Raw genomic sequence first — 25,376 nt, 5'->3', positions numbered from 1 at the left:
CTCAGAAGAGCACCAACCCCGAGCTACAAATAATTCTCCTTTCTCTGTTCCGGCTTGCTTCCTCCAAACTCGCAAGGAGCGGCTGAACCCACGAAGTCAAAAGGCATAAAACCCCGAACTGCAGTAAAAAACAACAACAGACCAAAAGGGGTGTAAAAGCGATTTAAACGGAGGGGGGGGGGGACACAAATCCAAGCCAAGCAGGGCGCGCGCCGCAGGGCGAGCTGAGCGCGCTGCGGACTCCCGACCGTCTCTCTCCACCCCGGGGGGGGGGAAACCGCATTGACGCCCGGTTGGAGATCCGCGGAGACCCTCACCCACCCTGCCGCCCCTCCGTCCTCCCAGCCCTTTCCCCGCCTGCTTCCTGGGCGGAGAGCGGCGGCGGCGGCGGCGGCGCCTGCGCCCCAGCCGCACACGTGGGGCAGGCCGGCCAGCCAGCCCGTCCCGGGAGCCTCGGCTGGAAGGCAGCGGCGGCGCTTCGGCTATGGGCAAGACCAAGGCCCGGCGCTTTCGCCCGCCGCCCTTCGCTCCAGCCGGGAGCCTGGGCGAGCCGGCGGCGGCGGAGGAAGGCGAGGCGGGCGAAGAGGAGGGCTCCCCGGCCGCCGAGCTGCTGGAGAAGGCAAGGCGGAGGCGGGAGGCGGGTTGCCAACTGATGGCCAGCCGAGGGGAGCCTGGGCGGGCTGCGGGCGTGGGAAACGGGTCGGGCATGGAAGGTGGGGGGGAGAGAAAGGGGAGGGGGCTTCGCTACAGGCTGAAACCTACGAGGAACGGCGGCAGGGCTTGCAAATATACGTAGTCCTCGACTTACGGCCGGGCATCTGTGTAGCTGACTTGAGACATGTGATTATGTTTTAGTGGGGGTTTTGCATGGGGTATTTTTAGAGCAGGCCTGTTATTTAATTTGATTTTAGAATAGAAATTTGCGTATATTTATCGTGGTTTTTATTATCGCCTGTTCACCGCCCTGAGTCCCGTAAGGGAGATAGGGCGGTATATAAATTCAATTAATAATAATAATAATAATAATAATAATAATAATAATAATAATAATAATAATAATAATAAACCAGTTTGGCCCCGTTTTGCGACTTTCCTTGCCGCAGTTGTTAAGGGAGTCGCTGCGGTGGTTCAGGGAGTCCCGCGGTTGTTAAGCGAATCTGGTTTCCCCACTGACTTGGCTTGGGTCCAAAGGTCAGAGATGGGGACTGCAGGACCCCGGGACGCTGCAAATCGTCGTAAATGTGAGCCAGTTGTCAAGCCTCCGAGTGTAAATCCCCTGAGCGTGGAGATGCTACAACGGGCGTGAGTGTGGAAAAATGGACATAAGTCACTTTTTTCCCCTCCAGGGCTGTTGTTAACTTGGAACGGTCGCTGAATGGAACTGTTGTAAGTCGAGGGCTGCCTGTAAACCCGAAGCAGTTGTAGGAAGACGAAAGATGTGGAGACTCTAGAAAGAGTGCAGAGAAGAGCAACGAAGATGATTAGGGGACTGGAGGCTAAAAACGTATGAAGGACGGTTGCAGGAACTGGGGAGGTTTAGTCTAGGAAAGAAGGTTGGAACAGAGGCATAGAATCAAAATCACGCAAAATATTAGTACCGCTTTATAAATCCTTAGTAAGGCCACACCTGGAATATTGCATCCAGTTTTGGTCACCACAGTACAAAAAAGATGCTGAGACTTTGGGAAAAAGTGCAGAGAAGAGCAACTAAGATGATTAAAGGCCTGGAAACTAAAACATATGAAGAAAGGTTGCAGGATTTGGGTATGGATAGTCCAGTGAAAAGGAGGACTGGGGGTGACATGATAGCCGTCTTCCAATATCTCAGGGGCTGCCCCAAAGAAGAGGGAGTCAAGCTCTTCTCCAAAATACCTGAAGGCAGGACAAGAAACAATGGATGGAAATTAATCAAGGAGAGAAGCAACCTAGAACTAAGGAGAAACTTCCTGACAGTTAGAACAATTAACTAGTGGAACAGCTTGCCTCCAGAAGTTGTGGGTGCTCCATAGCTGGAGGCTTTTAAGAGGAGTCTGGACAACCACTTGTCTGAAATGATATAGGGTTTTCTGCTTGAGCAGGGCGTTGGACTAGAAGACCTCCAAGGTCCTCTCCAACTCCGTTATTCGGTTTGTAGGGCTGTGAGAGGGCGAGCCGGGGTACCGGCGAACCGGGAGGTGGAGTAGGGTGATTGATGGCTTCTCCTGGTACGTTGCAAATGGCAAGCGGGGTTGCCAGCTAATTGGGAAAATAGGTCCCAGTGCACTTCTGGGCATCCTCAAATGAGATTGCTAAACTTTGAGCAGCCCAAGAATAGGTAGTGGGTTGAGGGTGCAGGGGGCACCAAATATCAGATTGCATTTATTGGATGGGCAAGGGCTATCCTTGGCAAGTGAGGTTTTTAAGACAAGGAATATCGGAATTTTAAGGGTGTGGAAAACTTCAGGGCTGCAGCAGCGGGTGGGAATTGAAGCCACCCATCTAAAATAGCTTTGACTTGCGTGTGTTTGGATCTGAGGTAGAGGAAATGTGATCCGCACCTGCCCAGGAGAGTGTGCATGGATTTAAATCCCGCTGGAAGGCCTTCCAGGAATTTGGTAAATAGGGATCCTTGGTGCTTCCTGAGCTTGGTGGCTTTATTGCAGGCCTTTCATTACCCAACTAGGAAACACCATCAGTGCCAGAAGGGAGCGTCTGTTAGGTTACCCAATTAGGGTCATCATGCCAGCGCTGATGATGTTACCTAGTTGGGTTATGAAACGTCTGCAAGAAGACCACAAAGCTCAGAAAGGACCAAGGATCTCTCATTTCAACCCTGAGCTACTACTGAGACTTAATAATTCTGTTTATTCATTCTCTGTACCTGCCTTCCCTACTCTCCGCCTTTCCAGCTGCAGCACCCCAATGCCGACGTGCGTGAATTTGCCTGCGCCAACATTTCCAAGATGTTGCAACAGCAACAAACAATCCCGGCTTTTGTGCAACAAGATGTGGTCCGGCGACTGGGCCCGTTGCTGCTTGATCCAAGCTTAGTGGTTCGGGAGACGGCGGCAGGAGCACTCCGGTGAGTGATGGATGATAGAGAGAGAGCGGTTTGGGCCAACATTTAGATAGGCTCTTTGGGGTCCTTAGTACATGGTGCAGATGAAACTGGGGGTGCATTCAGTAAACCTGGGGTTACTGTACTGGCAACAGATCTAGTTGTGGTTAGAGTCTGGATGGCTTTGCTACACCTTTGAGAAATTTATTCGTTGTCGTTCTGTTCCTGGAAGTTTGNCTTCTTCTTCTTCTTCTTCTTCTTCTTCTTCTTTCCTTCCTTCCTTCCTTCCTTCCTTCTTCCTTCTCAAACCCCTCCCTTCTACCACTGATGATGTTACCTAGTTTGAGTAATGAAATGTCTGCAAAAAAGCAACCAAGCTCAGAGAGCACCAAGGACCCCAAAGTTGTCGTCGTCTTCTTCTTCTTCTTCTTCTTCTTCTTCTTCTTCTTCTTCTTCTTCTTCTTCTTCTTCTTCTTCTTCTTCTTCTTCTTCTTCTTCTTCTTCTTCTTCTTCTTCTTCTTCTTCTTCTTCTTCTTCTTCTTCTTCTTCTTCTTCTTCTTCTTCTTCTTCTTCTTCTTCTTCTTCTTCTTCCTTTCTCCCTTCCTTCCTCCTCAAACCCCTCCCTTCTAGCACTGATGATGTTACCTAGTTTGAGTAATGAAACGTCTGCAAGAAAGCAACCAAGCTCAGAAGAGCACCAACCCCGGAGCTACAAATAATTCTCCTTTCTCTGTTCCGGCTTGCTTCCTCCAAACTCGCAAGGAGCGGCTGAACCCACGAAGTCAAAAGGCATAAAACCCCGAACTGCAGTAAAAAACAACAACAACAGACCAAAAGGGGTGTAAAAGCGATTTAAACGGAGGGGGGGGGGGAACACAAACCCAAGCCAAGCAGGGCGCGCGCCGCGGGGCGAGCTGAGCGCCCTGCGGACTCCCGACCGTCTCTCTCCGCCCCTGGAGAAAAAAACGCAGAGGCGCCCGGTTGGAGATCCGCGGAGACCCTCACCCACCCTGCCGCCCCTCCGTCCTCCCAGCCCTTTCCCCGCCTGCTTCCTGGGCGGAGAGCGGCGGCGGCGGCGCCTGCGCCCCAGCCGCACACGTGGGGCAGGCCGGCCAGCCAGCCCGTCCCGGGAGCCTCGGCTGGAAGCCAGCGGCGGCGCTTCGGCTATGGGCAAGACCAAGGCCCGGCGCTTTCGCCCGCCGCCCTTCGCTCCAGCCGGGAGCCTGGACGAGCCGGCGGCGGCGGAGGAAGGCGAGGCGGGCGAAGAGGAGGGCTCCCCGGCCGCCGAGCTGCTGGAGAAGGCAAGGCGGAGGCGGGAGGCGGGTTGCCAACTGATGGCCAGCCGAGGGGAGCCTGGGCGGGCTGCGGGCGTGGGAAACGGGTCGGGCATGGAAGGGGGGGGGGAGAGAAAGGGGAGGGGGCTTCGCTACAGGCTGAAACCTGCGAGGAACGGCGGCAGGGCTTGCAAATATACGTAGTCCTCGACTTACGGCCGGGCATCTGTGTAGCTGACTTGAGACATGTGATTATGTTTTAGTGGGGGTTTTGCATGGGGTATTTTTAGAGCAGGCCTGTTATTTAATTTGATTTTAGAATAGAAATTTGCGTATATTTATCGTGGTTTTTATTATCGCCTGTTCACCGCCCTGAGTCCCGTAAGGGAGATAGGGCGGTATATAAATTCAATTAATAATAATAATAATAATAATAATAATAATAATAATAATAATAATAATAATAATAATAATAATAAACCGGTTTGGCCCCGTTTTGCGACTTTCCTTGCCGCAGTTGTTAAGGGAGTCGCTGCGGTGGTTCAGGGAGGCCCGCGGTTGTTAAGCGAATCTGGTTTCCCCACTGACTTGGCTTGGGTCCAAAGGTCAGAGATGGGGACTGCAGGACCCCGGGACGCTGCAAATCGTCGTAAATGTGAGCCAGTTGTCAAGCCTCCGAGTGTAAATCCCCTGAGCGTGGAGATGCTACAACGGGCGTGAGTGTGGAAAAATGGACATAAGTCACTTTTTTCCCCTCCAGGGCTGTTGTTAACTTGGAACGGTCGCTGAATGGAACTGTTGTAAGTCGAGGACTGCCTGTAAACCCGAAGCAGTGTAGGAAGACGAAAGATGTGGAGACTCTAGAAAGAGTGCAGAGAAGAGCAACGAAGATGATTAGGGGACTGGAGGCTAAAAACGTATGAAGGACGGTTGCAGGAACTGGGGAGGTTTAGTCTAGGAAAGAAGGTTGGAACAGAGGCATAGAATCAAAATCACGCAAAATATTAGTACCGCTTTATAAATCCTTAGTAAGGCCACACCTGGAATATTGCATCCAGTTTTGGTCACCACAGTACAAAAAAGATGCTGAGACTTTGGGAAAAAGTGCAGAGAAGAGCAACTAAGATGATTAAAGGCCTGGAAACTAAAACATATGAAGAAAGGTTGCAGGATTTGGGTATGGATAGTCCAGTGAAAAGGAGGACTAGGGATGACATGATGGGAGTATTCCGATATTGGAGGGGCTGCCCCAAAGAAGAGGGAGTCAAGCTATTCTCCAAAGCACCTGAAGGCAGGGCAAAAAACAATGGATGGAAATTAATCAAGGAGAGAAGCAACCTAGAACTAAGGAGAAATTTCCTGACAGTTAGAACAATTAACCAGTGGAACAGCTTGCCTCCAGAAGTTGTGGGTGCTCCATAGCTGGAGGCTTTTAAGAGGAGTCTGGACAACCACTTGTCTGAAATGGTATAGGGTTTCCTGCTTGAACAGGAGGTTGGACTAGAAGACCTCCAAGGTCTCCTCCAAATCTATTATTCAGTTTGTAGGGCTGTCAGAGGGCGGGGTACCAGCGAACCGGGAGGTGAAGTAGGGTGATCGATGGCTTCTCCTGGCACGCTGCAAATTGCAAGTGAGGTTGCCAGCTAATTGGGAAAATAGGTCCCAGTGCACTTCTGGGCATCTTCAAATGAGATTGCTAAACTTTGAGCAGCGCAAGAATAGGTAGTGGGTTGAGGGTGCAGGGGGCACCAAAGATCAGATTGCATTTGTTGGATGGGCAAGGGCTATCCTTGGCAAGTGAGGTTTTTAAGACTAGGAATATCGGAATTTTAAGGGTGTGGAAAACTTCAGGGCTGCAGCAGTGGGTGGGAATTGAAGCCACCCATCTAAAATAGCTTTGACTTGCGTGTGTTTGGATCTGAGGTAGAGGAAATGTGATCCGCACCTGCCCAGAAGAGTGTGCATGGATTTAAATCCCGCTGGAAGGCCTTCCAGGAATTTGGTAAATAGGGATCCTTGGTGCTTCCTGAGCTTGGTGGCTTTATTGCAGGCCTTTCATTACCCAACTAGGAAACACCATCAGTGCCAGAAGGGAGCGTCTGTTAGGTTACCCAATTAGGGTCATCATGCCAGCGCTGATGATGTTACCTAGTTGGGTTATGAAACGTCCGCAAGAAGACCACAAAGCTCAGAAAGGACCAAGGATCTCTCATTTCAACCCTGAGCTACTACTGAGACTTAATAATTCTGTTTATTCATTCTCTGTACCTGCCTTCCCTACTCTCCGCCTTTCCAGCTGCAGCACCCCAATGCCGACGTGCGTGAATTTGCCTGCGCCAACATTTCCAAGATGTTGCAACAGCAACAAACAATCCCGGCTTTTGTGCAACAAGATGTGGTCCGGCGACTGGGCCCGTTGCTGCTTGATCCAAGCTTAGTGGTTCGGGAGACGGCGGCAGGAGCACTCCGGTGAGTGATGGACGATAGAGAGAGAGCGGTTTGGGCCAACATTTAGATAGGCTCTTTGGGGTCCTTAGTACATGGTGCAGATGAAACTGGGGGTGCATTCAGTAAACCTGGGGTTACTGTACTGGCAACAGATCTAGTTGTGGTTAGAGTCTGGATGGCTTTGCTACACCTTTGAGAAATTTATTCGTTGTCGTTCTGTTCCTGGAAGTTTGNGATAGAGAGAGAGCGGTTTGGGCCAACATTTAGATAGGCTCTTTGGGGTCCTTAGTACATGGTGCAGATGAAACTGGGGGTGCATTCAGTAAACCTGGGGTTACTGTACTGGCAACAGATCTAGTTGTGGTTAGAGTCTGGATGGCTTTGCTACACCTTTGAGAAATTTATTCGTTGTCGTTCTGTTCCTGGAAGTTTGCTTAGATGGGCTTGGTGTGAATTTTGCAATTTCTACTCAATTTCTACAGGCCTTGTGAGGTAGTCCAGACAAGAAGCACATTCGGAAGTTATAGATCTACTTTATTGTAAGGACACATTAAACAGAATCTTGCAAGGAGGGGAAGTACATCTGTTCCCCTTCCCCTTTACAATGCATGAAACTAGAGAGGGTCTCTTCTGAGTTGTTTGCTACACACGTTCCTTCTGCAGGGTCTAATTTTATTCATCAGACAGTCGTCTCTAGTCTTTGGCTTTTCCACCCGTCTTCCATTCCCACATCCCATTATAATTTCTGCCCTTTCTCTTTGTGTAGTGATTGGAAACTTCCCGACCTACACAAATGAGCAAGATCAAATCTTGTGTTTCGCATCCTGGTTTCTAGGGAGGTCTTCCCATTAAGGATTTTTTTTTTCTCCCCCATTCGGCAGCAAAAAAGTTTCTCAAAACTTTCAGACACGTTTGGATCGTTTTGGATTGCACCATTTTCATCGTTGCTGTGTTGTGACTTATCCTTTCCTTGAGAAACCTTTATGGATGTGGGATAAACGTGGCTTTGCAAACTAATGTGGGATAAATTTGGCTTTGTTGCAGAAACCTCAGTGCCTGCGGAGGATTTGAAGTTTGCAATGATATGGTCACTAAAGACATCATGACTCCACTTGTAGCTTTGTTGAAGGAGGTACGTTGTGTGTGCTTTGAAAAGAATTCCACAATGATGCTTTGGAATATACGGGAAACTGAACACAGCCTCTCTTTAAAGGAGGGTATTGGTTTTCTGCCACGAAAACAAAATCTTATTAAATCAGCTGCCTCTTTTTCAGGGAAAAAAAAGAAGCGACTATTTTAAAGAGATGCTGTGCTCATGTACTCACTCATTACAAAACATGTATAAACTAAAATAAACAAAAAATGTTTTAAAGTTTTGAGAAATATTTGAGTATAATCAGTGAAATGCTTCCCTAAAGCCAACAGTTCAGAGCAAATACAAGATTAGAATGGGCATCTCTACCCTACTACAGATCTGTGTATGCATTGAAAGATGTTCTATAATGCATGGGTACATGAGCACAGCTTCTCTTTAAAGCGGTCATCTCTTTTTTTGGACTTCAAGCCTGAAAAAAGAGGGAACTGCTTTAATGAGCTCAGATAGTGTGCTACTTTCCACTCCAGCCTCAACTTAGAGTACAGGCCTTACTGATAGCCTACCATCCAATAGCTAGATTTGTCCAAGCTTTGCTTACAAGCTCCTCTCAGGTTGATTAAATTATGTTACCTGACTACTAAGATACAATAAATCACAGCCACAGTTGGCTGGATTCACTAGTTACGGTAAACTGTCAAACCACAGCTGACAAGCCAGAATAGTTAGGCTCATTCAACAGACTGGGGTAGCAGGAAACAACCTCCCTTGAGTTTAAAGTGATGGATGAAGTAGCCTATAGTAAGTGGTATCCAGAAAGTCCTTTGAAGAATAAATGAATTTGGAAGAGATCCGTGAAAGCAAGAATATCTTGCATTTTCCCCATCAGATTTTGTTTCATTTGTTCTTTTTGGTCTACTTTGATTCAAACAGTGCCGGGCAGGACTTATAGAAAGCAATAATTCCTTGAAGGAAGACAAACAGACAGAGAAGAACCATCCTGAGGACATTGCTAACGAAGGTGTGAACTTGCTGTGGAATGTGTGGTAAGTGTAGTTGTGAAATTCTTGGTTTCAGGGCTAGCAGAGAGTATTTGGGGAAGAATTGTGTCTTCCAGAAGTGGAACTAGGCAGGATTGGAGAAAGTGGAAATCACATTACAAATAAAATGAGTTGTGCGTATCACTGTACGGGTGTGTTAGGGAAGGATGAATGAATCCCAGTTGGTAGAAGGTCATCTTTTTTGTGTCCTGTTGTTACTGTGCAAAACATTTAGGTTTCCATTGGAAACTAATCAATGCTAGGGGCTGTGGATATTTTGAACATTGTTTGGAAGAAGTAAGTGTGGATTTTTCCCGCCAGGCTTCTGCTCAAGGCTGAAAAGTGACGTGGTTGCATTAAGAAGCGTGATCTCATTAAAGCAGCTGCATCTTCTTTCAGACTTGAATACACACCTGGCAAAAAAAAAATCCTGCCATGCTTCCCTTAATGCAGGGGTGTCAAACTCGCAATGTCACGTGATGTGTGGCAATGTACTGCGACTTTTTTCCGGCAATGGGGGGGCACGGTTTTGCTACGATGCATCTGGCCTGTGGGCCGGCATTTTGACACCCCTGCCTTAATGCATATCAAAGAGGTCCTACGCTCGTCTGAATTCCAAAACCGTTCTCTGGAATCATTTTTGAACTGTGCACAATCGTTATAAATGGACATTTGCCATCTTTGTTTATAAAGGAGATTGATCGACTAAGTTTTCTTTAATGTCTCTTACCAGTGAATGCAACAGTACAGCCGTATCAATATTCAACAAAGAAGGATGCTTAGATGTTACTCTACAATATCTGAAGAGGTTTCGTACAAATGTTGAGCTGGCTATTGCTGCGGGTAAGAAATGGCAGATAACCCTTCTTCTTGGAGATTTTTGTTATAGTTTTTCCTGTCAGCAGGAGGCTGTCTATATAATTTACCAAGAGAAGGGGCTATTGGAAGTTTGAAGCTATTTGTCTGTTTGTCCAACTCTTTGTCCGACTCTTGGTGACTTTATAGGCAAATGCTATCCTGTCGAGCATCGCTTCTTTCCATTGTTGGATGTTCAACTTTGTTACCAGATTTGATGTTGTCAAGTCAGCGTGTTCTTTGCTTGCCCCTTCTTCTTGTTCCACTGACCATTCCCAGCATCGGTGCCTTCTCCAGTGAAGTTGCAGGCCTAACATGGCCAAGTAAATCAGACGTAGTCTTAATGATTTTAACTTCTAGTTTAAAGCAGGAATGGGAAAAATGTGTTGGTTTTTGATTATTTGTTTTTCATTAACTTGAATCCTGCTTTTCATCTTTCTTTTTCTAGGAAAAAATTAAGGGGCAGGTGGTAGAACGTTAATCATTTAAAGGAAACGTTTTGAGATTTAAAACAGCTTCTATGTAATATAGGTAGTCCTTGACTTATAACAGTTTGCTTAGCAACCGATCGAAGTTACAGCGGCATTGAAAAAAAGTGACCTGTGCCTATTTTTCACATTTACGACCGTTGCAGCCGTCCCCGTGGTCACGTGATCAAAATTCAGAGGACTGGCAACTGACTCACATTTATGACGGGTTGCAGTGTCCTGGGGTCATGTGATCCCCTTTTGCGATCTTCTGACAAGCACAGCCAATGGGGAAGCTAGATTCTCTTAACAACCGTGTTACTAATTTAACAACAGCACTGATTCACTTAAACGGGGGCAAGAAAAGTCGTAAAACGGGGCAAAGCTCATTTAACAAATTTCTCACTTAGCAACAAATTTTGGGCTAATTGTGGTCGTAGGTTGAGGTCTATCTGTATAGCATCAGATCACGATGGAAGTGAGCATTTAGTACAAGTATACTAAAAACAGTATCAAGGAGTTGATCACACTTATCTGAAGTAGAATGGCGGATAGCTTTAGGAAGGTTGATTTAGGACTTTCCGAGTTGGATCTGCGGCCTACGTTTAAACGTATTCTCCACCTTTACAGCATCCTGTTTACAAACGGTGACAGAAGACAACCCAGATCTACTATCATCTTTCGATGCATCTGCGCATCAGGTGCTGGAAATGGTTATGTTATCATCGGAGAAAGATATGGACCACATCCTTTTGCGGACTTTGGTGGCAGGTAGGAAATCGCAGTGGCAGGCTCAGGAATTCTGGGAGTTGAAGTCCACAGGTCGTGAAGTTGACATAGTTGCCCACCCCTGCGCTATAACAATGATGCGCCAGAATGTGTGTGTGTGTGTGGGGAGGGGGGAGTCCCAGTTCCATGGTTTGTGTGTGGGAATTCCTTGCATGAATCTCAATCTAACTGTCAACGCTGCTAACCTTGGATGTTCTTGCTTTGACAACATCTGGAGATGCAGCCTTTTTCTTCCTTATGCTTTACTCTTAGAACTGGATGATGCTGGGGGAGGAGAAGGAATGTGATGGGAGTTAGTTAGACATAACAATATTGTACTAGTGTGTGAATTCAGGGCTTTTGAAATAAGAGATGATAAGGAATGGCGGGTTGGAGTAAAGGAGGGAAAGCCTGCATTTCAAACTAATTGGAGAATGTGATTTGCTTTGACACTAACATCTCCAGGTGGCTTTGGGGAAAGATCCTGTCTAAGCTGCCAGTTGGAAATTGGGTGCAGGAAGACATGATGTGATGATATCCTTTCTGGCTTAGTGATATATTGATGTGGTAGCTCACAATTTATGAGCCAACCCATTACAGCTGAATGGTCAGGCTTTCATTTTATACTTGCTTCCCAAAATTGTGAATGCTCCATTATTATTATTATTATTATTAATAATAATATACACATTCCTTCTCATAATTTCCTACAATTATACCTAACAAAAGAAGTAATTCTGGCTTAAAATCTATGTGTGTGGTTTTTTTTTACTCATTTTCTCTAACCATATATGTATTCTTGACCAAAATCTTTCGGCTTTAGGGCATGTCCACCAAAGATGATAGTAATGTGCCTGATTTTTGTCTGCATTTCCAACAATTGTAGACATATTTTTAAACATTTCCGCTAACCTCACAGGTGTTAAGGGCCATCTGTAGAGTTGTCCCTTTGTTTGATGTTGCAGTGATCCGATTTGGTTGCCTGATCTCTGCCGTATCCTTTTTCGTTGCTTCAGGGGTAGCGTGGAACGTAAAGAGCACTGTGCCCTCAAGCAGCCAGGCAGGAACCATCAATGCCATCCTAAAGATTTTCTCGGACTGTCTAGCGGTGGACGCCGGAGAGACAGTTGTTCGGATGAAGGAAGCCGAAACGGAAAGGTTGAAGACTTCGGTGGAAGGAAATGGAGTGAACGGAGGTAGCACCACACAGATAGACGAGAACAGCATGGAAGAGGGAACTGGAGGGATCGCCCAAGGGGAGAAGGACCTGTTGGATCTACTGCCAGTAAGTGGCTGATCTGTTCTTTCAAAGGGGAGCACCAGGGCCTGAGTTATGAGGATAAGACAAACCGCAGGTAATCCTCGGTTTACAAAAACCCCATTAGCGAACATTCAAAGTTGCAACGGCGCTGAAAAAAGTGACACACAATGGTCCTTGCGTTTACGGTCGTAATACAGGTAGTCCCCGACTTACAACTTACAATCACTGGGAGAAAAAAAAGGGACTTATGTCCATTTTTCACATTTACAACCGTGGCAGCACACACACACACACACACACCGTGGTCACATGATCAAAATCCACACGCTTGGCAATTGACTCATACTTATGACGGTTACAGCGTCCCGGGGTCACGTGATCCCCTTTTTGCGACCTTTGGACACAAGCAAAGTCAATGGGGGAAGTCGGATTCCCTGAACAAACATGTTACTAACTGAACCAGTGCAGAGATGCATTTAACAACTGCGGCCGGAAAAGTGGTAAAAATGGGGCAAAATTCCCTTAAGTGTCTCGCTTAGTGACAGAAATTTGGGGCTCGTTTGTGGTCATAATGTGAGGACTACCATGGTCAAAATGCAGGCACCTGACAACCAGCCTGTATTTATGATGGCCGCCAGCATCCCAAGGTCATGTGATCGCCATTTTGTGACCTGCCCAGCCGGCTTCTGATAGGCACATCCACATTAACCCATCTGCTTAATGGCCGTGTGGCTCTCTTAATAACGCCAATGATTCACGTAACAACTGTGGCAGAAAAGGTCGTAAAATCGGGCACGACTCCCATAACAATTGTTTACTTAGCCCAGGGGTAGGCAACTTCGGCTCTTTTATGACTCATGGACTTCAACTCCCAGAATTCCTGAGTCAGCTATGAGTCCATGAGTCATAAAAGAGCCGAGGTTGCCTACCCCTGACTTAGCCACAGAAATTCTGGTCCTAACGGCAGTCGTTAAGGATTACCGATAAAATATCCCCATCCATAGACCCAGATTTTCAGCTTGAAATGGCTGCAGGGAGAGTTCGTTCTTTCAGGAACTTTGGTTGGCTGACTGAAAAAAATTGTTTGCTCTCGCGTTTGTTGTTATTAGTTGTGAAATCGTGTCCGACCCATTGGGACCCCATGGACAATGTTCCTCCAGGCCTTCCTATCCTCTACCATCTTCTGGAGTCCATTTAAGCTCATACCTACTGCTTCAGTGACTCCCTCCAGCCACCTCCTTCTCTGTCGTCTCCTTCTTCTATTGCCCTCCATCTTTCCCAGCATTAGGCTCTTCTCCAGTGAGTCTTTCCTTCTCATTAGGTGGCCAAAGGACTTAGCATCCCACAATGAAATTCTTGCCTTTCACTTCAGAACGTCTCCTGAACGTTTCTGTGCCTGCTCCCATTTCTTTCTCTCTTTTTTTCCACCCAAGCTTTCTTCAGTCTAGTTCTCTGTCATCGTTATCTCCCTCAATCCTCATCATCTAGGAAGGGAGAAGATTCATTCGGGGGAGATACAACATTGATTCTGTTAGAATTGGATAAACAGAGTTTAAATAACCACGGTTTAGCTCAGGATGAGGGCGAGCCCACGTATTTGGCCTGATTTGAAGACAAGACCTTGTGTTTTTTGCTTCCTAGCGCAGCCAGCAGGAGTTGAAGCAAGCGAGTGCGTTACTTTTGGCTCAACAAACTGCCCTGGAAATAATTGTCAACATGTGCTGCAACGAAGGTCAGTGGTCTCTTTTCTTGTGTGAAGTGAGCTGGGCACTTAGGTGAGGTGGGCAGTAGAAGTTGGATGGATGGATGGATGAATAAACAAATCAACAAATAAATAAAACAAATGTAGTTTTCCTCAACTTGGTCACTGTTTTAATACGAGATGCTTAATGAGGTTATTTATATCACAGTCTTTGTGCTACACCCCAATCCACAGGCGGTGTGGCAGTGGAGTCGGTCATAAGGTCATAAAATGAATGGAAATGCCATAGATGGCCACCAGAAACCTTTGATCTTGGTTAAAGGCCCAGTGGAATAGTTAAAGCCCTACTAAGTATATACACACAACATGTAAAGTTGGGCCGGTTTAATTGTGGTGAAGCTCTTGGGTCTTTACATGTTGCGTGAATTCAAGATGGCAAGATACAAATAAAGTTGCTGCACTTCCTTTGGGATGTTGATGCCTGTGGCTTTTGTTTCCAGATGCTTCTGACGAAGAATGGGAAGAGTTATCGAGCAGTGACGAAAGCGATGCCTTTCTGGATAACAATTATGAAGAAGAGGGCAAGCTGCTTTCTCCGTTGTGCCTTTCAGCTGAAATTCACACCGCCCTGGTCAACCAGTTAATCCCAAAGAAGGTAACCAGATCTTCTTCGACTTCAGAAGGAGGACCTGGCTAAAACATCGCATTTGAGGCTGCAAGATTTATACAAGAGAATAGTGATAGATCATGGTGGAACTGTGGGGTCTTTGGTGTTCTCTAGCTTGGTTGCTTCCTTCGTCTGCAAGAAAACAACCAAGCTCAGAGACCACCAGAGATGCTCACTAAGTGCTCAAAATGCTCACCCAACACTGATGATGTTACCTAGTTCGGTAAGAAAACGCCTGTAAGAAAACAACCAAGCTCGGAGAGCACGAAGGACCCCGTGAATTGGTTTCTTTTCTGATTAATAACTTTTATAAACCAAAGTAGCTGACTTTCATATAGCTCCCTTGTTCCCAGAATGCCTGCATTAGTATAGTCGTATTTGAGAACGTGGCAGGAGTAGGTGTTAATACCACTGCTTGGAGAATTGTCAAAACGAGAATTCATATAGGTAGCAGTTGTATGCCTGTATAATTCTCCAGCCTCTTCCCTTTTAGACTCGGTGCATTTGTTGAAGTTTTGTTAGCCGTAGCATGAAGGAATGAGTGGCCAAAGGACTTTTGAACACATCTTTGCAGCTTAACAATAAAGGATCATAACCTTTAAAATAAGTAATAAGTGAAATGTGATGGTCTCAGGAACTTGAGGTTACTTCCACATTCTGTAGGGATGTTGTGCTCTTCTACGAATTGGCGCCTGAGGTCCTTCTTTGAACATTGACCGTGAACCACAGTTGTTCTTTGCTTTGTGCAGATCCTGGAAAAAACTGCTTTCCCTAGTGGAGTTACGGTCAATGTCTGTATGCAACATCCATCTTGGAAGGCTCTGATTAAAAAGTAAGTGACTTGTTTTCATTCAATTCCTTGTTACTTCCTTCTCAGGAGAGCACTGTCTATGGATCTGTCTAGGCCAGTGCTTCTCAACCTTGGCAGCTTTAGGAGGGATGGACTTCAACTCCCAGAATTCCCCAGGCAGCATGGAATTCTGGGGGTTGAGGTCCACCCTTCTTAAAGTTGCCAAGGTTGAGGAACGCTGATTTTCAGCTAACATTGGACTAGAAAAAGGATGCACAGCCTACCCTACATGATTCCCCAATCCCTCACCCAGAAATGGCCTTCAGGATCCCTCTACCCTGAAAAGGCCAGATGATGGATTTGGGCAGCTCAACTTTCTGGGGTGTTTTGTTAGCAAATAAGCAAAATTCCGTTTTTCTTCCAGGTTGAACATGATCCAGTGCAGAGCGCTCACCTGTCTTCACAGCATTTTGCTGGTGTCGGATGTGGATAGCCTGGGGGGTCCTTCGGTGCTTCAATCCCTGTCACAGCACTTGTCTCAATTAATTTTTTCCCAGCCAGGTTTGCTTTGATTTTTAGGCTCTTTCCAGCTTGGTAGGACTCGTTCTTCCCCGCTGCCACCTTTGTTCATTCTTCCTAATCCTTCCACTAATTGCACTGGCTACTTGATATATCTACATGATAATGACTGAGTTTCCTGCTGTTTTGTCTTTGCAGACCCCTGGAGAGTAGACTTATTTATTTAAGGCAGGAGTGAGCAAATACAGTGAAACAGTGTAGCTTCTTGGTGATTGCCAGAACAAATCTCTGCAGGTTTGGGGGGCAACCATTTTCAAAAATGGCTGCCTCTTGCTGCCTTCTTACGGCTAGCAAGAGAGCCTGACCCAAGTCACCCAGCTGGCATTCATGCCTAAGGGAGGACTAGAATTCGTGGTCCTCTGGTTTCTAATGGGGAACCTTAAACCAGTGTTTTTCTCCCTCAGCAACTTGAAGATGGCTGGACTTCAACTTCCAGAATTCCCTAGTCAGCATGGAGGTAAAGGAATTCTGGGAACTGAAGTCTGTATGTCTTAAAAGATGCCAAGGTTGAGAAACTGCCGTTTAAGGTACCTCATCACGCTGGCTCATATATACTTAGAAACATGCACACGTTACACGTGTGTTGATGTACATATGTAGAAAATTGGGAGGTGTTTTCTCCATAGAGGTAATCCTAATTTGAGTCCCAAAATTCCGGTTGCTAAGCTAGACAGTTGTTAAGTGAGTTTTGCCCCATTTTGCGACTTTCCTTACCACAGTTCTTAAGTGAATCACTGCACCTGTTGAATTAGTAACACAGCTGTTAAGTGAACAAAGGAGATATTTGACTTACAAAATTTATATCACTAGTGTTTTGAGCACAAAGATAATGTGCTTTTTATTTTTGGACAGAATTTTCAAAAGAAGTGGAGTTTCTAGAAGCTGTCACCAGTGCGTTGCGAGCTCTTTTGCAAATGTTGGCATCAAATAATATAACTCAGGTGAGTTTTCTGGACATGTTGGCATCTAATATCACAGTTTCCACAATTCCACAGTCTTTCAACATGGATGGAGGAAGACCCCCATGCCAGCGAGAGAAAATGCTGTCAAAGTGGCCCAATGTTGGGCGAATGTCATTTAGTTTTAATCCTATTTATTTTACGTACTTTTTGCACATGCTACATTTCTAATGATTTATTTTATAGCTATTTTGTTTGCTCGATATTGAAGGTTTTATGTCTGTCATTTGAAGGTGCTTCTGACACGAATAAGGGAAGTTTCCACAATCTGATTATAAAACATCCACATCATATGAAGCAGTTAAAATTGTGCACATGTATAATTTCTTGAAGAACATTTGGGTTAAATGGGAAAGGGGTCAGCTCCATTTGTTCTGGAAGGATTTAGGAAATGAGTGTGGCTTCATCATGCAGAGATAGGATCCATTGGCAAGAAACAATAAACCCGAAAGATGTCTAGTTCAAACTTAGCTTCCCCAATTATGCGTAGCTTCATGTTGTCTGAATCCAGCACACAAAGCCATAATCTAAACTATAGATTCTTGTTTCATACTAACATGGAATTTTTAAACCATGGTTTGTTGCACAAATCACAGCATCCTAATTGACTGTAATCCTAAGCCCTGAGGTGTGGTTTCACACATATCGGCATGTAATTTACCCTAGACCTGTCTGTATAGTGCTGAACATGAAGTAGGACTGGAAGACAATGCCTCTGAACACGTGCAGAATATTTTTATATAAATAAAATAAATAGAAATACATAAAGTAAGTAAAATATAAATACACAATTAACCAGTGGAACAGCTTACCCCCAGAAATCGTGGGGGCTCCATCACTGGAGGTTTTTAAGAAGAGACTGAACAAGCATTTGTCTGAGATGGTATAGGTTCTCCTGCTTGAGTAGGGGGCTGGACTAGAAGACCTCCAAGGTCCAGCTCTATTCTATTCTATATAGGCTCAAGGAAAGAATTAAGGAGAAATTTCCTGACAGTGAGAACAATTAACCAGTGGATCGGCTTGCCTCCAGAAGTTGTGGGTGCTTCATCAGTGCAGGCTTTCGAGAAGAGATTGGACGTCCATTTGTCTAGAATGGTATAGGGTCTCCTGCCTGAGCAGGGGGTTGGACTAGCAGACCTCCACGATCCTTTCCAGCTGTTATTCTGTCTTCTGTAAATATATTTTATTCCTGTTCATGCCTGTGGATGGCTTTTTAAAGCATATGGGATGATTTGTCCACAAACCTATGCCACTACCCTTTTATTTATTTTTTTTCACTCAAAACTAAACTATTCCTAAAAGAAAAAAACAGCTTCCCAGTATATTGGGATAGTAATTCCCAAAGTGGCTGTCAGGAACTGCAATCCCAGCACATCTGGAGGGCTCCAGGTTGGAGTTGGCCAAAAGGATGTTTGACTCAAAGGCTGTTTTTTCTTCTTCTTCCTCTTCTTTTAAACAGTGCATGACCCCGGAGCAGCTGATGACTCTGTGTGACACTGGAATTCAAAGCACAAACATCAGCGTCCGAATCAATGTTGTTAGCATTTTAGGAATTGCTGGGAGTGTGCTTGCCAAAGTGGAAGACACCACTGAGACACTCAAGGTAAAGTCAGTTGCCATCTTGCTTTTAATGGGGATGTCAATTGTTTGGAAGGCAGTGGATGGAAACTAATTAAGGAGAGAAGCAACTTGGAACTAAGGAGAAATTTCTTGACAGATTTCCTGGCAAGTGGAACAACTTGCCTCCAGAAATTGTGGGTGCGCCAACACCGGAGGATTTTAAGAAGAGATTGGACAGCCATTTGTCTGAAATAGTATAGGTTTTCCTGCTTAAGCAGGGGGTTGGACTAGATAGAAGACCTCCGAGGTCCCTTCTAACTTTGTTATTCTGTTATTCTGTTCCCCCCCCCCTTTGGATTCTACATTTCTTTGTTGTTCCAGAACATCGGAAAATTCCTCCTCAATGTTGTAACGAAAGACTCTTCCCTTGTGGTGGTGGGAGAAGCCTTGGATGCCCTCTTCGATGTTTTTGCCGATGGCAAAGAAGCGGAAAAGGCAGCGGAGGAAATAAAATTGCTTTATGCGCTTAAGGAATTCCAGCCCATTTTCAAGTCACGGGTGAGCATGCAGTGTCCTCGTTGAGTGGGGAGAAAATGAGGAGCTAAGGTGGTTTAGGAAAGCATCTGGGTTACACATCTGAACAGCTAACCGTCTTGCCCAGTTGCATTCATTCATTGATTTCCTGAAAATCCCAGTATCGACTTTATTTTAAAATCCCCACATTACTAGTCCTCGTGGTTTCAGCAATGCATTTTGAAATGGGATAGCTAGACTTTTTGTTACTGGCAACTCTGCCTGATATTTATTTATTAAAAAAATAGAAAGTTGGGGGGGCTATAAAGATGTAGAAACAGGCAGGTCATGGATATTGTTTCCGTTTAATTTTATTTCCTGGGATAAGGAATTTGGATTGTCTGTCTGTCTATATGTCTGTCTATCTTATCATATCTATTGTCTGTCTATCTACCATCTATTGTCTGTCTATCTATCGAGCTATCTATCATCTATCTGTCTATCTAATATCTATTGTCTATACTATATTGTCTATCTGTCTGTCTGTCTGTCTATCTATCTATCTATCTATCTATCTATCTATCTATCTATCTATCTATCTATCTATCTATCTATCTATCTATCTATCTATCATCTATCTGTCTATCTAATATCTATTGTCTGTCTGTCTATCTACCTACCTACCTACCTATCTATCTAATCACTGATTAACTAGAGTTTGGCCTATTTAGAGCTTCCGCAGATGTTTTTGTACATTTCTCTTCTCAAAATAATGAGAAATTATGACTAAAGAAAATGTTGGCTGAGTCTTGGAGCTTTTTGCCCCCCCCCATGCCAGGCCAGTTTTTTAAAAAACAAGGCGCTCCTGACACACACACACACATACACCATAATAGATGCACATACCTGGCCAAAAAGGACAGAAAACCAAGAAGATAAGTTAATTATGTGTGTACTCGTTGCAGAATAACCAGATCACTACAGCTTTGGCATGACTCCAAGACAAGGGAAGGGAGAGTTTACATCAACTGACATGAAAATAAGTCTCACTTGTGTTTCAGTAATAACACTTCACACATTTGATTGCATCGGTTCTGTTTTTCAGTGGATTTCACTTAATGGTTTAGAGGCTGGAAGTAGGCGAAGTGGCTCAGACAGACACTTCTCTCTATGTCACACGAGTATAGGCAAGGCAGTAAAGGATAACCAGACACATACAAGATTCTGCTACAGGTAGTCCTTGACTTAAGACCACAATTGAGCTCCAAATTTTTGTTATTAAGCGGGACAACTGTTAAGTGACTGTTGCCCCATTTTACAGCCTTCCTTGCCTCAGGTATTAAATTAATCACATTGTTAAGTCAGTCTGGCTTCCCCATTGACTTTGCTTATCCGAAGGTCGCAAAAGGTGATTACATAACCCCGGGATATTGCAACCGTCATAAATACGAGTCAGTTGTCAAGTGTTTGAATTTTGATCATGTGACTACTGGGGGGGTTGTGCTGCAACAGTCATGTGAAAAAGTCACATTTTTCAGTGCTGTTGTTAATTTCGAACGGTCACTAAACAAACTATTAAAGTCAAGGGCTATCTGTACTGTACCTGTATTAAAATAAGCCATTCTTTTGGAGTTGATTTTCTTGTTTTGGTCTACACAGTGGGGTTGACGAGGCTGTGTCTTTTTTTAACTGCAGATGCGAAAGGAAGGCAGAGGACAGTACAACACAGAACAACTGTGCGTTCTAGACAACGTGAAGTTGAATTTAAGAAGATTTATTGCCTATCAAGAGACGTTGGATAGAAAGAAAAAAGTTTTGGAAGAGAAATAGGATGGAAAGCACTATTTTTGATATAGTTTATCAAATGTTTTAACCGTGGATTCTATAGGACCTTGTAGTAACAACTAGTGGGAGACAAGGGTGGTGGTCTGCTTTTCCTACTATGTGTCTTATATTGAAGGGGGACAGAGAAAAGTGCTAAAATGAATTCAGCACCGCAAAGGGTCAAAATTTGTCCTTAAAAAGTGGTGGAATATTTTAATTTTCTGTTCTTAGAAAAAGAATGAGCAAAAAAATCCAAAATAAAAAAAAAGAGATTATGATGGAAGTGTCCATTTTGTTAATATGGACAAAATAATGTGATTTCCTTGATTATATACTTCAGAGTTTTCTGTTTTGTTTTTTTAAGTAAAAGTACAATGTAAAAAACAGGATAAAATATTGTTCCTGGGTGATTTCAGTTTTCTCAGTGCCCAAATATGAAGACTTTTCCTACTTCTTTTTAAAAAAACGTTTTATAGATAACAGCCAAGTTCACACATTGTATTTTTCTAATATACATAATATACAGAAGTATATTTCTTCATATTGTATTTGAAATCCTTTAGCCCAAAGCTGTTAAAATGCAAAATAACTACGTTTTCTACCAAAAGGAATCTATGTTTTGTGTTTGGATTCAGTGCTGGTGAACGATAGCAATAAAATAATTGACATTCCTATAATTTATGATAGTTGTACTGGATAAACTATGATAAAACAGAGTAAATTATAAATTGTGGTACCCTGGGTAAATTGACACAACTTGGGGCACTGTCAAATAATGTATTGCTGTGTGTAGCCTGAACAAGCCTTTTACCATATTCCGATTAAATAGCCTTTTAGCTAAGTTTCTCTCCATTCAGCCAAGAGGCTGGATCAAATGAAGGCCAGCTAATAAAATAAAAATAAAAATAAGAAAGCCTTAATGAACTCATTCCAGCAACCAATAAGGTTCAGGATCAAGCAGTCTCATGTACCATCAGTATGGATGTTTCTATCCCTTGTTGGCTGCACGTGGGCTGCTCCACCCTTGTTTCTGCAAGTTGGATTTACTATCATTTAGCTTTCACTGACTGCGAATTCTCACGTTGAGTCATAGCCCAGGGTTACAATCCATTCTTGGCAGCCTGGCGTTTGAACTGATGTGATCCTAGTATTTCCATGTGGGTTGAACAAATTCCTCCCTTAAAACGTGGAGAGCTGTTGCCAGCCAGTTGGCCTGATTTAGCGTAATCCAGGCTTCTCACTTGACTATTATGATGGCTATCGGGAAGAGTTGCGACAGGTATGAGGTGGTAATATCAGGAGCAAAGAATCAGGACCATGCCTTAAGTTCCAGTCAAACTGATTTATTGCTCATGCATATGCACAAAAATGTAGTCAACGGTCAGCACTACATTGGCGCTAGATAAGAATTAACGGAATTCAAGGAGGGCTGGACTTAGACCACTTGTGAGAAAGTAATGATTCCAGGCGGATTCCTCTCTTGATTCCACCCCCAGGCTCTGCCTCTCCTCCTACAGGTAGTAGAGTAAGACAATTTCAGAACTGGGTTACTGAATGATTGCAACCAGTGTGATTCACATTCTAAGGGGTAGCTCTAAAAAAATTGTTGAACAAATCATAACAAAATATCTTGTGCTGGGAAACAGTGACGTGGCAGTTTGGTCTGTTGGCTAAGCTGCTGGACTAGGAGTGGGGAAACCGAGTCCTGCTCCTTCCTAATAACCCTTTGGGTAATCTTTGGACCAGTTCTGTCTTAGTCCTAAAAAGGGCTTCTAAAATGGCTGCCAATAGAACCATATGGACATTTCCCCGTAGTCCCCAGGTGTCACTGATTCAAAGGCATCCTCTGATTTTTTTTCCAAATCATACTAAATATTTGATATTTCTTGTTGTACAATACAAACATGGGATAAGTAGCTGCTTCAGAATAATTTTCTGGGACATGGGTGGAACGTCATTGTTGCAATTGCACTATTCAAAGCAATTTTAATCATAAAATTGGAAAAGGGGAGGTTGAAATCAGAATTGGAACAAAGAGGCTAATAAAACTCACTTAACTCCCCCCCCCTTTAGATTTGGACAGATTCAGACATGCATGACATGTCCAAACAACCCTTTTCAAACCAACTAGGAATCTGAAACGTATTGGTAAAATGTTATTATTTTAATGGACACTGTACTGAGTAATACATCTTTGAAGTATTACATATTGTAAAGATTTTGAAATACATCGATAATTGCAAAATTCCCTTTTCACACATGAAAACAGGCATGTGTACATAATACACGTGACTACATAGATACATTTGAGCTCTTATTTGGAGCAAAGTTGGAAAAAACTAAAATGTGTACTTAATAGATGTTCCTTTGGCCTTTTTGATTTTCGAGATACTGTCCAAGAGATGATTTGCAAATCAAAATCTTCCCTCAAAGTGATTAACCACAAATGCACTATAAAATGGAAAGAAAAAGCTACATTAAATAAATCTGACATCAGGCTTTGATACTCTGGATTAGGAGACACAATTAACATGATCTCTAAATATAAGGGTAGTTTAATTTTGTGGTGGCTTTGATCATGCCTGGAATTTTGGCAGTGGTCTCAAGCAATTATTGGCTTAAATAGGTTGAGATTCTCAAAATGTTTTCAGATTTGCTTTTATTTAGTATGCACGCATATACGTGCAAAAGAAGGAAGGCAAGAGACTTGAGGGGGTGAAAAAAGACCTGTAATTATCTCAGTTTTGAACCTTAAGCTTTGCCGAGTCAATAGTTTGAGCTACTGCATTTAATTTGGACAGTCATTGATGTGGGATCCTATTGGGATCCACCAAAATGCCCTGAGGACATCTCCTTAACGTTTACAAAGAAAGCCCTCTGGGATTAGGATTAGTTTGAAAACAAGAAATGGAGAAGACTAGGCCGCAAAGCTAAGCATCAACAGTGGGGTCCTTCGTGTTTTGAGCTTGGTTGTTTCCTTGCAGACATTTCATTACCCAAGTAGGTCACATCATCAGTGTTAGAAGAGAGTGCCTACTAGATTAATCAATTAAGATCATCTTGCTAGCACTGATGATGTTACCTAGTTGGGTCATGAAATGACTGCAAGAAAGCAACCAAGCTCAAAGAGCACCAAGGACCAGCAGTTCAACTCTGAGTTACAAATACACTTTTTTTTTTAATTGTTATTCCCAGTCGCATTGATTTCTAAGAATGGCCTTCAACTGCAGATGGCCTCCTGGAACATCCTGAGAAGGTAAAAATGGCTGTGGAGTCCTGGGCTTGTAGGTATGCGCACCTGTTCAGAAGAAAAGGGTAAAGATTACCTACGTAGAATCAAGCAAATCCCCCCGGCTTTCTATGATAGTTTGGATTTCTGCCATTTTTGTTATTTGCCCACAGTATGTAATAAGAAAAGTTATTATATAAATTAAATGAATGAACAAAACCTCCCTTCAATGAAGGTTTACTACTTCTGCCATTTTAATTCTCTTTGCCCAGCCTCATTCGGAGTTGGGTGGAATATAAATTAGATAAATACATGAATGAACCTCCTTTCTATGAAAAGTCCCAAATTTCTCTTTTTTCCTCTTTTTCTTAACCATTTCTAAAATGGCCCAGACACCTGCTTCATCTCTTACCTATCTCATCTCTATATCTCTTATCTGTATGTATGTATGCAAGTGTCTATCTACATATATAGTATCTATCTATCTATCTATCTATCTATCTATCTATCTATCTATCCACACACACACACACAAATGTTATATGTATGTAAATGTAATAAACCAGCGAACCCCTCAGGTTCAAAACAGGGACTCGGGATAAACCCTCCTGAACCCCTCCTGACCACCTTGACCCGTCCCCCCAATATACTGGGAAAGCTCGGGGCGCCCCTGCAAAGCGAGGCCTCCTCCCGCGGCCCAGCGCCCCGAAGGGCCCTTTGAGGCGGGCGGCCTCCCTCCGGGGCTCCGCCGCGCTCCCCCTCGTGCCCGGCCGCGGACGATCCGTCTCCATCCCAGGCTGCGGGGCAGGCAGGGGCGGGGAGGACCCGCCGGGCGACCCCTTCCCCGCGTGGGCGACCCTCCGCCGCGGCCGCCGCCCGGCCTTCTCCTTCGCCCTCCCACGCCTTTATTACGCGCGGCCCGGGCGGCGGCGGCGGCGACGACGGCGGCCGCCTCTTTGGCAGGGCCCCGCCTCGCTCGCCTCTCGCTCCGCGCTCCTGGCCGGGAGGGGCGGCCAAGCAGTAGCAGCCGCCGCCGCCGCAGAAGCCTCGCTTCCTCCCCGCCAGTCGCCCGGCTTCCCCGCCGTCTTTGCCGGGAGACGCCCGGCCGGCCGCGCGCGGGTCCTCCTCCTCCTCCTCCTCTGGGCTTCTCCGCCTCGCCGCTCCCCGCAGGGCGCCGCGCTCCCGAGAGGCCGGCGGGGCTGGGCCTGCCTGGCCCGGCGGCGGCAGCGGCGGCGGCGGGCAGGAGGAGGGCGAGGAGGAGGAGCCGCCGCCGCTGCCGCCCCGTCGCTCTTGGGCCGGCTCGCCGTTTG

General features: G+C 44.9%; 1 protein-coding gene across 1 annotated transcript; it reads left to right on the top strand.

Moving 5' to 3' along the window:
* The first annotated feature begins 484 nt into the window (after window positions 1-484).
* Window positions 485-21,714, top strand: HEATR3 (HEAT repeat containing 3). Its single transcript, XM_015818902.1, has 17 exons — window positions 485-619; window positions 2,889-3,061; window positions 4,071-4,338; window positions 6,608-6,780; window positions 7,804-7,891; window positions 8,786-8,898; window positions 9,626-9,735; window positions 10,845-10,985; window positions 11,999-12,267; window positions 13,885-13,975; window positions 14,446-14,600; window positions 15,362-15,444; window positions 15,827-15,963; window positions 16,834-16,922; window positions 18,400-18,543; window positions 18,882-19,058; window positions 20,709-21,714. The coding sequence occupies exons 1-17, from the start codon at window positions 485-487 to the stop codon at window positions 20,841-20,843; spliced, it is 2,481 nt and encodes an 826-aa protein (XP_015674388.1). The 3' UTR covers window positions 20,844-21,714.
* The last annotated feature ends 3,662 nt before the right edge of the window (window positions 21,715-25,376 follow it).

Source organism: Protobothrops mucrosquamatus, unplaced genomic scaffold (assembly GCF_001527695.2).
Source record: "Protobothrops mucrosquamatus isolate PMUCROS unplaced genomic scaffold, P.Mucros_1.0 scaffold_144, whole genome shotgun sequence".
In the NCBI taxonomy this organism is placed as follows: Eukaryota; Metazoa; Chordata; class Lepidosauria; order Squamata; family Viperidae; genus Protobothrops; species Protobothrops mucrosquamatus.
Note: the sequence above shows the minus strand (reverse complement) of the source record. Positions and strands in the feature narration are given on the sequence as shown.

Bases quoted from the DNA above. Each gene is read 5' to 3' on its own strand.
- HEATR3 (XM_015818902.1), top strand. From the start codon at position 485: ATGGGCAAGACCAAGGCCCGGCGCTTTCGCCCGCCGCCCTTCGCTCCA. The intron at 4,339-6,607 runs GCAAGGCGGAGG...CCGCCTTTCCAG, and splicing joins CCGCCGAGCTGCTGGAGAAG to CTGCAGCACCCCAATGCCGA. The intron at 6,781-7,803 runs GTGAGTGATGGA...GCTTTGTTGCAG, and splicing joins ACGGCGGCAGGAGCACTCCG to AAACCTCAGTGCCTGCGGAG.